Source organism: Mobula hypostoma, chromosome 28 (assembly GCF_963921235.1).
Source record: "Mobula hypostoma chromosome 28, sMobHyp1.1, whole genome shotgun sequence".
In the NCBI taxonomy this organism is placed as follows: domain Eukaryota; kingdom Metazoa; phylum Chordata; class Chondrichthyes; order Myliobatiformes; family Myliobatidae; genus Mobula; species Mobula hypostoma.
In genome coordinates, this window is record NC_086124.1 from 35,640,536 (window position 1) to 35,658,459 (window position 17,924).

Below are 17,924 nucleotides of genomic sequence, written 5' to 3' on the forward strand. Positions count from 1 at the left end.
CATTTTCTATCGATTTACGGTGTTTGGGATCTAACTTAACCCTTCAAATGCTCCCCTCAACCCCCCCCGTCACTTGTCATCTCCGGGCTCTGATTGGTCAGTAGCCTCGCCGCGGCGGTTGGCCGGCAGTTAACTTGCCCGAGCCGGCGTTCGAAATTTGAAAAGCGCCCAATCGACGCGCGGCGTTTATATCAGTCCCGCACATGGGAATGGCAGGAAGGCGTTGATTGGTAGAACGACGCGGAGTGGCTGGACGGATTGGAGGGGGACTGGTTAGAAAACGCTGATTGGTTGGTGGGGGAGAAGGAACGGAGCATTTGTTCATTGGCCGGAAGAGGCCGGAAGGGTATTGAATAGCGGAGTCAGAATGTCGTCTTATGACTGGTTGGCGGTCTTTAAAGGGGGCGTGATTGGCGAGTGGGAGCCGATGCTGGTTGGGCGTATGTGCAGGAGGGCGGGAATGGGCGGTGATTGGCTGAGGGGTGGCGGTGGGGGCGGGAGTGACAGAGAGAGGCGGTGGAGCCAGGATGGCGGCGGTGAGTGCGGCCTAGTTAGCATTGCGGTCCTGGGTATCGCCGCGGAGGGCGAGGGAGCGGAGAGCGCCCCGGGAACCTGTAGGAGAGGAAAGAACACCCTGGGAACCCATAGAGCAGGGGGCATGCGGCGCCCGATAAGAGAGGAGGGAGCGCCCCGCTAACCCGTAAGAAACGAGGGAGCGCCCCGGAAACTCATAGAAAGGGGAGGATCGCACCAGACTCCCGCCGGGTGCGAAAGTGCCTCTGTGGAGGAGGGAGCGCCCCGGGGAGCCCGTGGGGTGAGAGAGTGTAATGGGGAGGCCAACGAGGAGGGAACGCAACGGAAGGATAGGAGGTGGGGGGAGTGGAGGGAGCACCTTGGGGTGGTGGTGGGGGGAGAAAAGGATGCTCAGATCCCCAGGGGAGGGGACGTTCTGGGGAGATGCGGGAACTCAGGACCCTGAGTAGGGAAATGTGGGAACCCGGAGCGGGTAGAGAGAAGTGGCTGGAGCCAGAGGGGAGACCTGGAGGGAGCCCAGGGAATCTGAGGTGTTGGGAGGAGAGAGGGAGAGAGACGGGGGGAGGGTCTCGCATAGGTTAAGTCCCCCTCACTACCCCGTCCCTCCTCCATGGCTAATTGGCAGACTTTTGTGTGGTTACAAAGGACTGGAAGGTGGATTTAATCTTTAATTTAGAGATAGGGCAGCCTTTACCCTACCATGCCACCCTGAGTGGTGGGGAGAAGATGTCTATGGTCACTCATGACTCTGGTGGATGGCTGGTGGAAATGGGCATTGGAGGAAAGCATGGAGGGCTGGAAGGTGTCAGAGGTAGTTTTCTTTTGACATAGAGAGTGGTGGGTGTGTGGAACCCTGCCAGGGGTGGTGGTAGAGACAGATACATTAGGAACATTTAAAAAACTCTTAAACACAAGGATGATAGAAAATGGGAGGGCTATGTAGGAGAGAAAGGTTAGATTGATCTTCAATTAGATTAAAAGCTTGGCACAATATTGTGGGCCAAATGGCCTGTTCTGTGCTGTAAATTCAAAGAGATGGGGTGAATTTCTTCCCTGGAGGGGGAGGAGGTACATCTCAGGAATTCTCTCCATCACATAAGAAACAGGAGCAGGAGTCGGCCATCTGGCCCATCAATCCTGCTCCGCCATTCAATAAGATCATGGACTCACCTCCACCTACTTGCCTTTTCCTCATATCCTTTAATTCCCCTACTATGCAAAAATCTATCCAACCTTGTCTTAAATATATTTACTGAGGTAGCCTCCGGTGCTTCATTGGGCAGAGAATTCCACAGATTCACCACTCTTTGGGAAAAACAGTTCCTCCTTTTCTCCGTCCTAAATCTACTCCTTAAAATCTTGAGGCTATGTCCCTTAGTTCAAGTCTCACCTACCAACTTTTCTGCTTCTATCTTATGTATCCCTTATATAATTTTATATGTTTCTATAAGATTTCCTCTCATTCTTCTGAATTCCAGCAAGTACAGCCCCAGGTGACTCAATCACTCCTCATAGTCTAACCCCCTTGTCTCTGGAATCAACCTGGTGAACCTCCTCTGCACTGCCTCCAAAGCCAGTATATCCTTCCTCAAGTAAGGAGACCAGAACAGCACGCAGCACTCCAGGTGCAGCCTCACCAGTACCCTGTAAAGTTGCAGCATAACCTCCCTGCTCTTAAATTCAATCCCTCTAGCAATGAAGGCCAACATCCCATTTGCCTTCTCGATACCTGCTGTACCTGTAAACCAGCCCTTTGTGATTCATGAACAAGCACTCCCAAGTCCCTCTGCACAGCAACATGCTGCAATTTTTGCCATTAAAATCTGCTCTTTCATTTTTCCTTCCAAAGTGGGTGACCTCGCATTTACCAACATTGTATTCCATCTGCCAGAGCCTTGCCCACTCACTTAACTTATCTATATCTGTCTCCAGACTCTGTATCTTTTGCACAATTTGCTTTTCCACTCCATTTAGTATCATCAGTAAACTCGGATACACTACATTCTTTTCCAGATCGTTAATGTATATTGTTCTGCGGGCCCAGCGTAAACCCCTGCGGCACACAGCTCTCCACTGATTGCCAGCCAGACTAACACCCACGTATCCCAACTCTCTGTTTTCTATTAGTTAACCAACCCTCTATCCATGCTAATACATCACCCCCAACTCTGTGCAACCTTATCTAATGGATAAGTCTTTCATGTGGCACCTGCCTCTTGCCTACATCCTTTTTTCGAACAGTGGTATGACAATCACCGTCTTCCAATCTGCTGGGACCTACCCAGAGTCTAGAGAATTTTGGTAAATAATCACCAAAGCGGCTACTATAACTCTCTGCCATTTCTTTTCTGGGATGAATTCCATCGGGACTTGTCTGTCTATAGACACAAAAGTTTGCTTGGCACTGCCTCTTTAGTGATAGCTATTGTATTGAGGTCCTCGCCTGCCAACACATCCGTCTCTGATGTGGAGACTGCAGAGAGACGGCATAGAAGGGCTCACCAGGGTTCGAGGGCATCAGCTATAAAGACAGATGAGACAAACTTGGGTTGTTTTCTCTGGAGTGGCTGAGGGGGGATCTGATAGAGGTTTATATGATTATGAGAGGCACAGGTACAGTAGACAGCCTGTACCTTTGTACTGTCTAGGGTGGTGCTGGAAGCATGAACGATAGAGGTTTTTAAGAGCCTCTTAGACAGGTACAAAGATGTGTAGGAAAAAGTCAGTGTGTAGGCAGAAGAGACTGAGGGCAGAGAGTGGGGTATTGGAATTAGTTTGGGATTGGCACAGGACTGTGGGCAGAGAGTGGGGTATTGGGATTAGTTTGGGATTGGCACAGGACTGGGCAGAGAGTGGGGTATTGGGATTGGCACAGGACTGGGCAGAGAGTTGGGTATTGGGATTGGTTTCGGATTGGCACAGGACTGTGGGCAGAGAGTGGGGTATTGGGATTAGTTTAGGATTGGCACAGGACTGTGGGCAGAGAGTGGGGTATTGGGATTAGTTTGGGATTGGCACAGGACTGTGGGCAGAGAGTGGGGTATTGGGATTGGCACAGGACTGGGCAGAGAGTGGGGTATTGAGATTAGTTTGGGATTGGCACAGGACTGTGGGCAGAGAGTGGGGTATTGGGATTGGCACAGGACTGTGGGCAGAGAGTGGGGTATTGGGATTAGTTTGGGATTGGCACAGGACTGTGGGCAGAGAGTGGGGTATTGGGATTAGTTTGGGATTGGCACAGGACTGTGGGCAGAGAGTGGGGTATTGAGATTAGTTTGGGATTGGCACAGGACTGTGGGCAGAGAGTGGGGTATTGGGATTAGTTTGGGATTGGCACAGGACTGTGGGCAGAGAGTGGGGTATTGGGATTAGTTTGGGATTGGCACAGGACTGGGCAGAGAGTGGGGTATTGGGATTAGTTTGGGATTGGCACAAGACTGCAGAGAGTGGGGTATTGGGATTAGTTTGGGATTGGCACAGGACTGTGGGCAGAGAGTGGGGTATTGGGATTAGTTTGGGATTGGCACAGGACTGTGGGCAGAGCGTGGGGTATTGGGATTGGCACAGGACTGTGGGCAGAGAGTCGGGTATTGGGATTGTTACGTACCCCGTAACTGGGTTGCCAAACCAGCAGAAATGGATCACTCAGTTGGAGTCTGGATCACTGGAACTAAGAAAGTTTTATTAAAGAAACTAGCAATAGAGTACTCTAATGAAAAGGATAATAAATGCAACAGTTCAGCAATGATAAACACACATGTACACAGAATTAGGATAACAGGATCAGTCAAGCTCTATCGTCGTCTAGGGGTAACTGACCAGTTTCAAAGTGACGCAAAGTTCAGTTCAGTTCACAGTAATCACTGCCGTGGGAGATGGACAGTGGGGGGAAGGAGAGAGAGAGCAAAAATGAACGAATATTCAAACGGCTTCCACACAGACCTTCGATATTCTTCGCAGTCAGCTTTCGGGCGAGCCCTTTGTGATGTCTTCTGAGGTCACCGACTGTGACCCCTCCGTTTCCAGATACGATCGTTTCTCTGCGGTGAACCTGGCACCCAGGCAAGGACGGATACACACCAGGTTCCCGCCGATCGTACCTTTCCACCCTGTGTGTCTATGGCTTGGTCCCATGTTCAGCCCTCCAAAACTCCCACCGACTTGTGGGAGGCGCACCGCTTCCAGGGTCTCGTTACCTCGGGGTGTCGTGTGTGTCCTGCCTTAGCGAACCTGCCCCTTTTTATCCCCCTGCTGGGGTGTCGCCGGTCCATCACTTCAAACAGTTCAGGGTTCAAAGGGGAGCCGGTCTTGACAGCTCTCCCGTCTCTTCATTAACATCTCCAAATGCTGCTCCATTGTTTTCCTTATCTCTCTTTCTCCTGAAGACAGGTGGCAGGCCAACTGCTGATCCCACTGGTGCCAGCACAGGACAGCTACATCTTAATCTATGTGTACTCTTGTCACACCCCTCACCTTTAAGGATTTTTACCGGGGTAAAAATTACAGACATGAATACATTATTTGATACACACAAATATACATCTTCATGAGCTATTTGACTAATACAGCGAATTTTAAGTTGTCAACGCCTGACAGTCAGCAATCACATTTTCTGTTCCTTTTATATGTGTTATTAATAATCCCTCAAACCAGGCTCCAATTTATCAAACTTCATAGTGGCCAAAAACACTGATGAATTGCGATCAATGTAACCTCTCATTGGGTTTCGTCCCGGACCACAATACCAAGGGTCGTCCCATTCCGACTTAGTTTTCTCTCGCAAGGGCTTAGTAGGAGGAGGAGGGGTAGTAACCGCAGAGTTATTGCAAACTTCCTACAGTACCCCACCATCTCAAAGAGCCTTCTGAGGGCCCTCTTGTCTGTCGGGGTTGGGATGTCAGAGATAGCCCGCACCTTAGCTTGCATCGCTGCCAGCTGTCCCTGTGTCACCATAATTCCCAGATAAGTGACCTTCGTGTGGCCGAACTCATTTTTTTCAAGGTTCACAATCAAGCTGGCTTCAGACAGCCGTATTACATCACCAATACACACCTCTGTGTTCGTCAGCCCTTTCGTCACTGAATTACTCATTCTATAGGGGTGTTGCTCACTAGGCTGACCTAGCGTGACAAACACCACCCAACGTCCCAGTTCTTTGCATTGCCTCGGGACAATCAAACACTCGTGTGCAAACCGTTTAATTACTTCTGCTAAAGATGCGCTTTGTTCGGGGATTAAGGGAGAGACCTTATCAGCAGAGCTGGCCAAAACAATAGCCTTCTCCCATCTGGTCGATACCATACTCATCTTTTCAAAATGGTGTTTTTTTCTTATCAGGGGGACCCTAGCTTCATTGATTTCCGCGCTAAGACCGACTAGGTTTGTTAGCATATCAAAACCCTGTGACCGTCTCAGTTCGCGTCGGCCATAATCAATAACATCCTTCCTCCGGTGCAGCCGGTAAACCTCTTTCATGATTCCACCAACTGTTTCCTCCAGCACCTCAAAATATCCACCGAGGGGTACCTTGTGGGCCAGGTTAAAAACCTCATCCCCATAACTCTTTTGCACCATCCCCCATTCCTCATCTGCGGGTACGGTACTTGGTCTCTCGTTCTTCCTGAGCACTTCCTCCTCTACACAATAGCCTACTGGCTCCCTTCTTAATTCTGTGTCAGAGAGAGCTGCCTCCGCCAAAACCATCAGCCCCTCGTCTCGCTCCTGTGCCTGCACAAATTCCTTCCTGGCTAATGCTAAGCCTGTCTCAGCTCCCTCACTACCTCTTGTTTCACTACACTCCTTCTTTTCACTTTCTACCTCCTCCTGGTACGTCTCAGCTAAATTTACTTCGGCAGTCCCGGGATGAACCTGTGAGTCCATGGGCAGGGCCTCCATGCTGGCAGGCTGACCTGTCAATCTCACGGCTGGGAACATGATTCCCCCGGCGATGTCATTACTGAGCAAGACTTCCACGCCTTTCATCGGTAATTCGGGCCTCACCCCGATCGTGACTAGTCCAGAGACCAGGTTGCTTTGTGGTGTATCTGGTGCAAAGGGACTGCCTCTGTCCCTTCCCCAATACCTTTGACCTTGACCTCCCCAGTCCGGGTCTCTGAGCTAAACTCTAATACACTCTTCAATATCAATGACTGACATGCTCCCGTGTCTCTCCAGATCCTCACTGGAACTGGGTTTAGTCCCTCCTTCACTGACACCAATCCGGCTGAGATAAACCTCTCGTGCCCTTCCTGAACTTTGGCAGACCTTTCCTCTCCTAGTGGTTCGTTTACCAGCTCGACACAGCCAGTCAAAATCGCCGTTTTTCCTTTTCTCGTCTCCTTCTTTGGGGCAAAACATCTGGACGCAAAGTGTCCGACTCTCCCACAATTATAACAGACGACCCCAGGAGACTTCCTACCAGACTGCTCCTGGTCTACCTTATCCTTCTCACTAGTCCCCGGCTTACTTTCTGACTTTTCCGGCGGACTCTCCCCGCCGTCCTGACTACCCTTCTGGTAGCCTTTACTCGGGGCAAACTTCATTTTATGCGTCAACGCGTACTCATCCGCTAACTTAGCAGTTGCGGCTAACGTGGCTGCCTCTTTCTCATCGAGGTAGGGTCTCATACCCTCAGGGACACAACCTTTAAACTGCTCAATCAGGATCAGCTGTAGCAGTCTGTCATAATCCCCCTCTACCCCCTTAGAGGCGCACCAACGCTCACAATATGTCTGCATCTCACGGGCAAACTCTAAATACGTGCGGTCCCACTGCTTCCTCGCTTTCCGGAACCTCTGCCGGTATGCCTCCGGGACCAACTCATAAATCCTGAGGATGGCCTCTTTCACCACCTCATACCTCTGGGCATCTTCCGCAGACAAAGCTGAGTAAGCTTGTTGGGCTTTCCCTTTCAGTACACTCTGAAGCAAAACAGCCCACTTATCCCTCGGCCAGTCCTGACTTGTAGCAACTTTTTCGAAATGGAGAAAGTACCGATCCACATCGGTATCGTCAAATGGGGGAACCAGCCTAACCTCCTGGGTCGCTCTGAACCCTCCACCTTGGTTCGGCATGGGCCCCTGCTCTGCCCTGATCTTTAACTTCTCCAGCTCAAATTCCCTTTCCCTCTGTTTCTCCAACTGCCTCTCTTCTCGCTCCCATTGCCTCTCTTTCTCTTCGTGTTCTAGCTACCGTACCCGGAACTCGTGCTCGAGTCTCAGTTTTTCAAGCTGCACCTGTACCGCGTCTCCAGCAGGTTTTTCAATAGACACCACCTCCAGCTCCCCTTGGGGAAACACACCTTTAGATACATAGTGCTCTACGATAGCTCTGTGTATCTCCTCTCTCCTCATTGTTGACTTCCCCTTAACAAGATTCAACCGTTTGGCCACAGCTGCCAATCCGCTTTCCTGGCATCCTCTAATGCCCCCAAGGTCGGCGCCTCAAATTCCTCAATCTCCATTTCTGCTGTTTGTCTTTTCTTTCTTTCGGGAATTTTAACCCAATCAATTTACTCCATCCCAAATTTAGCGTTCAAAATTGCGGACGAGAACCCCACTTATGTTACGTACCCCGTAACTGGGTTGCCAAACCAGCAGAAATGGATCACTCAGTTGGAGTCTGGATCACTGGAACTAAGAAAGTTTTATTAAAGAAACAAGCAACAGAGTACTCTAATCAAAAGGATAATAAATGCAACAGTTCAGCAATGATAAACACACGTACACAGAATTAGGATAACAGGATCAATCAAGCTCTATTGTCGTCTAGGGGTAATTGACCAGTTTCAAAGTGACGCAAAGTTCAGTTCAATTGAGTTCAGTTCCGTTCACAGTAATCACTGCCGTGGGAGATGGACAGTGGGGGGAAGGAGAGAGAGAGCAAAACGAATGAATATTCAAACGGCTTCCACACAGACCTTCGATATTCTTCGCAGTCAGCTTTCGGGCGAGCCCTTTGTGGTGTCTTCTGAGGTCACCGACTGTGACCCCTCCGTTTCCAGATACGATCGTTTCTCTGCGGTGAACCTGGCACCCAGGCAAGGGCGGACACACACCAGGTTCCCGCCGATCGTACCTTTCCGCCCTGAGCGTCTATGGCTTGGTCCCGCGACCAGCCCTCCAAAACTCCCACCGACTTGTGGGAGGCACATCGCTTCCAGGGTCTCGTTACCTCAGGGTGTCGTGTGTATTGCCTTAGCGAACCTGCCCCTTTTTATCCCCCTGCTGAAGTATCCACTGTCCATCACTTCAAACAGTTCAGGGTTCAAAGGGGAGCCGGTCTTGACAGCTCTCCCGTCTCTTCATTAACATCTCCAAATGCTGCTCCATTGTTTTCCTTATCTCTCTTTCTCCTGAAGACAGGTGGCAGACTAACTGCTGATCCCACTGGTACCAGCACAGGACAGTTAACATGTTCATCTATGTGTACTCTCGTCACAGGATTAGTTTGGGATTGGCACAGGACTGTGGGCAGAGAGTGGGGTATTGGGATTAGTTTGGGATTGGCACAGGACTGTGGGCAGAGAGTGGGGTATTGGGATTAGTTTGGGGTTGGCACAGGACTGTGGGCAGAGAGTGGGGTATTGGGATTAGGTTGGGGTTGGCACAGGACTGTGGGCAGAGAGTGGGGTATTGGGATTAGGTTGGGGTTGGCACAGGACTGTGGGCAGAGAGTGGGGTATTGGGATTAGTTCGGGGTTGGCACAGGACTGTGGGCAGAGAGTGGGGTATTGGGATTAGGTTGGGGTTGGCACAGGACTGTGGGCAGAGAGTGGGGTATTGGGATTAGGTTGGGGTTGGCACAGGACTGTGGGCAGAGAGTGGGGTATTGGGATTAGGTTGGGGTTGGCACAGGACTGTGTGCAGAGAGTGGGGTATTGGGATTAGCACAGGACTGTGGGGAGAGAATGGGGTATTGGGATTAGTTTGGGGTTGGCACAGGACTGTGGGCAGAGAATGGGGTATTGGGATTAGTTTGGGGTTGGTACAGGACTGTGGGCAGAGAGTGGGGTATTAGGATTAGTTTGGGATTGTTTTGGGTTGAGTTGTGGAATTAAGACAGTGCACCCCAGCACTGCACATCCAGTGTAAGGCTCCTCTGCTGTCTTAACCCTGCCTCTCTTCCTCCTCTTAGAATGCCAATGTTGAGAACCTCCCTCCGCATGTCATCCGGCAGGTGTGGAAGGAGGTGTCCACTCTGTCTGCGGAGCCGCCAGAGGGAATCAAGATTTTCACCAATGAGGAGGACATCACAGACCTACAGGCAACCATCGAGGGGCCAGGTAGGGATATGAGGAGACGAGAGAGGAGGTGAAGAGAGGTGGGTGGGTATTTGATTTTGCTGTCTGTTTTACTGAGTCAGTGGGAAGTGTAGACGGAGTCCATGGAGGGGAGGCTGGTTTCCGTGATGTGCTGAGCTGTGTCCACAACTCTCTGCGGTTTCCTGCGGTCCCAGGCGGAGCGGTTGCAGTTTACATATCACATGTAAGTTGAAAACTACAGAGAAATGTGTCAACAAGAGAAATTCTGCAGATGCTGGAAATTCAGGCAACACACATCAAAATTGCTGGTGAATGCAGCAGGCCAGGCAGCATCACTAGGAAGAGATACAGTTGACGTTTCAGGCCGAGACCCTTCGTCAGGACTAACTGAAGGAAGAGTTAGAGATTTGAAAGTGGGAGGGGGAGGGGGAGATCCAAAATGATAGCAGAAGACAGGAGCGGGAGGGATGGAGCCAAGAGCTGGGTAGCTGATTGGCAAAAGGAATATGAGAGGATCATGGGACAGGAGGTCCAGGGAGAAGGAAAAGGGGGGAGGGGAAAAACCAGAGGATGGGCAAGGGGTCAGAGGGAGAAAAAGGAGACTGAGAGAAAGAATGTGTATATAAAAATAAAAAACGGATGGGGTACGAGGGGGAGGTGGGGCATTAGCGGAAGTTTGAGAAGTTCATGCCATCAGGTTGGAGGCTACCCAGACGGAATATAGTGTTGTTCCTCCAACCTGAGTGTGGCTTCATCTTTACAGTAGAGGAGGCCGTGGATAGACATGTCAGAATGGGAATGGGATGTGGAATTAAAATGTGTGGCCACTGCATTAACAACCAACACACCGTAAGGGCAACCCGCAAGATTCAACATACATTCCTGCGTCAACATAGGATACCCAGAATGCTTGATAGAACAATATAACCGGTCCTTTATACACACACACACACACACACACACACACTGACACGGGCAGGCGTGCGCGCGCACACACGTGACTTTGGTGGGGTACTACACTCGGTTTTGGTCTCCCTGCGACATGAGAAGTGTTTAGAAGTTGGAGAATATTCTTTGAACACATTTCTACACAGAGGGACTCAACGGAGAGGAGATGGGCAGGTTGGGACTTTATGGAGGTGTATAAAACCATCGGGGCACAGATATGGTCAATGTGCACAGTCTGGGCAATCAAGAACCAGAAGGCACATGTTTAAGGTGGGAGGAGTGAGAGATTTAATAGGGAACCAAGGGGCAATTTTTTCACCCAGAGGGTGGTCCATCCAGAGGAAGTGGTTGTGCCAGAGATATGGAGAGGAAAGGATTAGAGGCATAAGTGCCAAATACGAAAAGATGGGGACCTTGGTTGGTATGGACTCTGCGATCCCAATAATCTGCTGGTTCACTGGGTTAATTGACCGCTGTGAGTGTGGTGGTAGAAACCGTGGGGAATGGACAGGAATGGAATGAGATCAAGTGGCTAGCACAGGCCTGTTGGGCCAAAGGCCATGCCTCCGCTGTCTGACTCTCAGGAACAACCTGGGCAGGGAATGCGGAGTGGAGCATGCATAAAGAAAGCACCCCAAGGTCATAGTGCACCCGTGTTGGGAGGGAGAGTTCATTCAGGCAGCCAGTGCAGCGTCTTGAGGGTCTATCGGATATGCATTTAGTCCAGGGAGTGAGGAGTGTTTCCTCACACTCCCGACCTGTAGACAGTGGATTGTAGACAAGTGCAGTGGATACTGTTTATAATGGCTCTCTCCTTCGATTCTCCACCCTCTCCCTCTCCCCGCCTCCACCTCTCTCCCCCGCCTCCCCCTCTCTCTCCCCGCCTCCCCCTTTCTCTCCCCCGCCTCCCCCTCTCTCTCCCCCGCCTCCCCCTCTCTCTCCCCGCCTCCCCCTCTCGCTCCCCGCCTCCCCCTTTCTCTCCCCGCCTCCCCCTCTCTCCCCCGCCTCCCCCGCCTCCCCCTCTCTCTCCCCCGCCTCCCCCTCTCTCCCCGCCTTCCCCTCTCTCTCTCCCCCGCCTCCCCCTCTCTCCCCGCCTTCCCCTCTCTCCCCGCCTCCCCCTCTCTTCCCGCCTCCCCCTCTCTTCCCGCCTCCCCCTCTCTTCCCACCTCCCCCTCTCTTCCCCGCCTCCCCCTCTCTTCCCCGCCTCCCCCTCTCTTCCCCGCCTCCCCCTCTCTTCCCCGCCTCCCCCTCTCTCTCCCCGCCTCCCCCTCTCTCTCCCCGCCTCCCCCTTTCTCTCCCCGCCTCCCCCTCTCTCTCCCCCGCCTCCCCCTCTCTCTCCCCGCCTCCCCCTCTCGCTCCCCGCCTCCCCCTTTCTCTCCCCGCCTCCCCCTCTCTCCCCCGCCTCCCCCTCTCTCCCCCGCCTCCCCCTCTCTCCCCGCCTCCCCCTCTCTCTCCCCCGCCTCCCCCTCTCTCCCCGCCTCCCCCACCTCCCCCTCTCTTCCCGCCTCCCCCTCTCTTCCCGCCTCCCCCTCTCTCTCCCCCGCCTCCCCCTCTCTCTCCCCCGCCTCCCCCTCTCTCCCCCGCCTCCCCCTCTCTCCCCCGCCTCCCCCTCTCTCCCCCGCCTCCCCCTCTCTCCCCGCCTCCCCCTCTCTCTCCCCCGCCTCCCCCTCTCTCCCCGCCTCCCCCGCTCCCTGCCCCGCCTCCCCCTCTCTTCCCGCCTCCCCCTGTCTCTCCGCCGCCACCCTCTCTCCCTCTCCCCGCCTCCCCCTCTCTCTCCCCCGCCACCCTCTCTCCCTCTCCCCGCCTCCCCCTCTCTCCCCGCCTCCCCCTCTCCCTCTCCCCGCCTCCCCCCTCCCTCTCCCCGCCTCCCCCTCTCCCTCTCCCCGCCTCCCCCTCTCCCTCTCCCCGCCTCCCCCTCTCCCTCTCCCCGCCTCCCCCTTCTCCCTCTCCCCACCTCCCCCTTCTCTCTCCCCGCCTGCCCTTCTCCCTCCCCGCCTCCCCTTCTCCCTCTCCCCGCCTCCCCTTCTCCCTCTCCCTGCCTCCACCTTCTCCCTCTCCCCGCCTCCTCCTTCTCTCTCCACCGCCTCCCCTTCTCCCTCTCCCCGTCTCCTCCTTCTCTCTCCCCGTCTCCCCCTTCTCTCTCCCCGCCTCCCCCTTCTCTCTCCCCGCCTCCCCCTTCTCCCTCCCCCTCTCTCCCCGCACTCCCCCCTCTCCCTGCCCTCCCCCCTCCCCCTTGCCCCCCATCCCTGTCCCCTCCCCCTTGCCCCCCATCCCTGTCCCCTCCCCCCTTGCTCCCATTCCTTTCCCCCTTGCCCCCCCATCCCTGTCCCCTCCCCCCTTGCTCCCATTCCTTTCCCCCTTGCCCCCCCATCCCTGTCCCCTCCCCCCTTGCTCCCATTCCTTTCCCCCTTGCCCCCCCATCCCTGTCCTCTCCCACCTTGCCCCCCCATCTCTGTGTCCTCTCCCCTCTTGCCCTTTCCCCTCCCTCTTTCTCTCACCTTACTCGACTCATCTCTCTTCCCCTTCACAGATGGGACACCATATGCAGGAGGCCTTTTCCGGATGAAGCTGGTGCTGGGCAAGGACTTCCCTGCCCGGCCTCCTAAGGCTTTCTTTATCACCCGCATCTTCCACCCCAACGTCAGCCCCAGTGGAGAGATCTGCGTCAATGTTCTGCAGCGGGACTGGAGGCCGGAGCTGGGAATTCGTCATGTGCTGCTGGTGGGTGTCTCTGTGTGTGAGGTGTGGGGAGGGGAAGGTCGTCTGGTCCACGACAGCTGCTCCCTCTGCTAACGCCACCCTCCTATTTCTGTTTGTCTCCTCCAGACCATCAAGTGCCTGCTGATCCAGCCGAACCCGGAGTCAGCCCTCAACGAGGAAGCAGGTCGCCTGCTGCTGGAGGAATACAGCGAGTACGCATCGCGTGCCCGCCTGCTGACAGAGATTCACGCCCGCGCCCGTGATAATGACCCCTCCCCTCCGCCATCTTCCTCATCCACTTCGCCCCAGCCCCGCCCCCCTGATGGGCCCCTCCCCAAAAAGCACGCCGGCGACAAGAAGCCCCCCAAGAAGAAGGGTGAGAAGAAGCGGGCACTCCGTCGGCTCTAGAATCTGCCCTTCCCCCCTCCCTCCACCCCTACGGGTCACCAGGCACTAAGGTAATCCTCACTCCATTGGGCACTAGGACCCTGCACCACTTCTCCCAGTGACTGGCTACTGTGCACTAGGACCCTGCGGCACCCCTTCAAGTGAATATTGGATATCAGCTGGGCGGACCCTGTGGCAGCTCTTTTCCAACGACTAAGGCACTTGATGCAGCCCAGGAACCTGCATCACCCCCAGCAACTACAAGTACTGAATGCAGGGCACTGGGACCCAGGAGCACCCCTTCCTGCAGATACTGGCTCTAATTTCTGGACTCTAGGACCGTGCAGCATCCTACCAGTGGCTATAGGCTCCAGCTGCTGAGTTCTAGGACCCTGCAGCACACCATTCCTGATGAGCCTGGGCTTCCGTTTGACCCACAGGGGGAGCTGGAGCAGAAGATGTGGTTGCCTCATTTGCTTTTGTAACAAAAAGAAAAGGAAGAGGAAAAAAACACAAATTTCCCACCCCGCCCCTCTGGTTCCTCTCCCACCCACCCAGAGTTGAAAGGTCTGACCACTCTACATAAGTTATTGCAGATGTTCTCCCGCCCCAGCACACTCATCCCTGTCCTGGGCATCCCAACTCACTCCCCACACTCACAATTTCATTTGTGCTCTGACCAAGTCCTGGATGTGCGTGTGTCCCCTCTCGCCATCTCTTGCATTTCACTATTCATGCTCAACTTTCTTCTCCTCTTCCCTTTTACCAACCCTCACCATCCTACATCCTCCAACCCCACCTCACTCTCTCTCCCCTCTCCCTTCCTTCCCTCTCTGACTCACTCCTTTGTGCCCAGGACAGTCTGGAGGGGGCTTCACTCTGCTTCTAACCCCAGGAGTGTGTGGAGGGAGCTTCACTGTGTCTGACCCTGGGATGATGTGGAGGGAGCTTCACTGTGTCTGACCCAGGGATGGTGTGGAGGGGACTTCACTGTGCCTGACCCCAGGAAGATGTAGAGGGAGCTTCACTGTGTCTGACTCCAGGATGGTGTGGAGGGGACTTCACTGTGCTAACCCCGGGAGTGTGTGGAGGGGACTTCACTGTGTCTGACCCCGGGACGGTGTGGAGGGAGCTTCACTGTGCCTGACCCCGGGACGGAGTAGAGGGAGCTTCACTGTGTCTGACCCCGGGAGTGTGTGGAGGGAGCTTCACTGTGCTTCTAACCCCGGGAGTGTGTGGAGGGAGCTTCACTGTGCCTGACCCCGGGATGGTGTAGAGGGAGCTTCACTGTGTCTGACCCCTGGAGTGTGTGGAGGGAGCTTCACTGTGTCTGACCCCGGGACGGTGTGGAGGGAGCTTCACTGTGTCTGACTCCGGGACGGAGTAGAGGGAGCTTCACTGTGTCTGACCCCGGGAGTGTGTGGAGGGAGCTTCACTCTGCTTCTAACCCCGGGAGTGTGTGGAGGGGACTTCACTGTGTCTGACCCCGGGATGCTGTGGAGGGGACTTCACTGTGTCTGACCCCGGGAGTGTGTGGAGGGAGCTTTACTGTGTCTGACCCCGGGATGGTGTGGAGGGAGCTTCACTGTGTCTGACCCTGGGATGGTGTAGAGGGAGCTTCACTGTGTCTGACCCAGGGACGGTGTGGAGGGGACTTCACTGTGTCTGACCCCGGGATGCTGTGGAGGGGACTTCACTGTGTCTGACCCCGGGATGGTGTGGAGGGGACTTCACTGTGTCTGACCCCAGGATGGTGTAGAGGGAGCTTCACTGTGTCTGACCCCGGGATGGTGTAGAGGGAGCTTCACTGTGTCTGACCCCGGGACGGTGTGGAGGGAGCTTCACTGTGTCTGACCCCGGGACGGTGTGGAGGGAGCTTCACTGTGTCTGACCCAGGGATGGTGTAGAGGGAGCTTCACTGTGCCTGACCCCGGGAAGGTGTAGAGGGAGCTTCACTGTGCCTGACCCAGGGATGGTGTAGAGGGAGCTTCACTGTGTCTGACCCCGGGATGGTGTGGAGGGAGCTTCACTGTGTCTGACCCCGGGATGGTGTAGAGGGAGCTTCACTGTGCCTGACCCAGGGATGGTGTAGAGGGAGCTTCACTGTGTCTGACCCCGGGATGGTGTAGAGGGAGCTTCACTGTGCCTGACCCAGGGATGGTGTAGAGGGAGCTTCACTGTGCCTGACCCCGGGATGGTGTGGAGGGAGCTTCACTGTGTCTGACCCCGGGATGGTGTGGAGGGAGCTTCACTGTGTCTGACCCCGGGATGGTGTAGAGGGAGCTTCACTGTGCCTGACCCAGGGATGGTGTAGAGGGAGCTTCACTGTGCCTGACCCAGGGATGGTGTGGAGGGGACTTCACTGTGTCTGACCCCGGGACGGTGTAGAGGGAGCTTCACTGTGTCTGACCCAGGGACGGTGTGGAGGGAGCTTCACTGTGCCTGACCCAGGGACGGTGTAGAGGGAGCTTCACTGTGCCTGACTCTGGGATGGTGTAGAGGGAGCTTCACTGTGCCTGACCCTGGGATACAGAGACATTTCCCCAGTGACCAGGTCCCTTCTCATCTCAGGTTCTGGTTTGTTCTCATTCCGCGTCCCTAGTCAGGTACTGTGTTCCGAGATAACAGCCTCCCGGAGGGGCAGTTCTATGGTGAGGTTCTTCCTCATGCCCGACTCCCCATCTACACCTGTAAATAAAGAAATGGATACATTCTGTTTATATTAAACATTATCTGCTGCAAGACGTTTTTGTCTGTGTGGTCAGGGTACACCAGATTTTCCACTCCCCCACCCCTGGGGCAGTGCTGCTGCTGTGGGCTGCCCTAGGGTGATGAGGAGACGGGAACTGTGCACGGTGTTCCCAGTGGGGGTCTGACCCAGGGGGATATGGAGACAGGAACTGTGCATGGTGCTCCTGGTGTGGGTTTGACCCAGGGGGTTATGGAGTCAGGAACTGTGCACGGTGCTCCCAGTGAGGGTCTGACCCAGGAGGATATGGAGACGGGAACTGTGCATGGTGCTCCTGGTGTGGGTCTGACCCAGGGGGTTATGGAGTCAGGAACTGTGCACGGTGCTCCCAGTGGGGGTCTGACCCAGGAGGATATGGAGACGGGAACTGTGCATGGTGCTCCTGGTGTGGGTCTGACCCAGGGGGTTATGGAGTCAGGAACTGTGCACGGTGCTCCTGGTGTGGGTCTGACCCAGGGGGTTATGGAGTCAGGAACTGTGCACGGTGCTCCTGGTGTGGGTCTGACCCAGGGGGTTATGGAGTCAGGAACTGTGCATGGTGCTCCTGGTGTGGGTCTGACCCAGGGATACGGAGACAGGAACTGTGCACGGTGCTCCCAGTGGGGGTCTGATTCAGGGGGATACAGAGATGGGAACTGTGCACGGTGGTCCCGGCGTGGGTCTGACCCAGGGGGTTTATGGAGACAGGAACTGTGCACGGTGCTCCCGGTGTGGGACTGACCTGGGGATATGGAGATGGGAACTGTGCACAGTGCTCCAGGTGTGGGTCTGACCCAGGGGGTTACGGAGATGGGAACTGTGCACGGTGCTCCTGGTGAGGGTCTGACCCAGGGATAGGGAGACAGGAACTATGCACGGTTCTCTTGGTGTGGATCTGACCCAGGAGGATACGGAGATGGGAACTGCATGGTTCTCCTGGTGTGGGTCTGACCCAGGAGTGTATGGAGATAAACTGTTCACAATGCCTTTTTGCATTTACTCTATCTAAACCCATCATAATTTTGTATACCTCTATCAACTCTTCCCTCAATCTTCCATGTTGCAAGGAATAAAGTCCTGACCTATTCAATCTTTCTTTATAACTCAGGTCCTCCAGACCTTTCAAAATCCTTGTAAATTTTCTCTGTACTCTTTTAACCATATTTACATGTTTCCTGTAGGTAGGTGACCAAAACTGCACACAGTAGTGCAAATAGGCCTCACCAGTGTCTTCTACAACTTCAACATCCCAACTCCTGTACTCAGTACTTTGATTTATGAAGGCCAATGTGCCAAAAGCTTTCTTAATGACCCACTTTTTATGAATTAAAAACCTGTATTCCCAGAACCTTTTGTTCTACCACG

The 17,924-nt window shown here is 54.3% G+C and overlaps 1 protein-coding gene across 1 annotated transcript; it reads left to right on the forward strand.

The window, feature by feature from the left end:
• Nucleotides 1-496: 496 nt before the first annotated feature.
• On the forward strand, nt 497-16,593 carry ube2s (ubiquitin-conjugating enzyme E2S). The gene is made up of 4 exons (XM_063035031.1): nt 497-536; nt 9,670-9,817; nt 13,275-13,465; nt 13,571-16,593. The coding sequence occupies exons 1-4, from the start codon at nt 528-530 to the stop codon at nt 13,850-13,852; spliced, it is 630 nt and encodes a 209-aa protein (XP_062891101.1). The 5' UTR covers nt 497-527; the 3' UTR covers nt 13,853-16,593.
• The last annotated feature ends 1,331 nt before the right edge of the window (nt 16,594-17,924 follow it).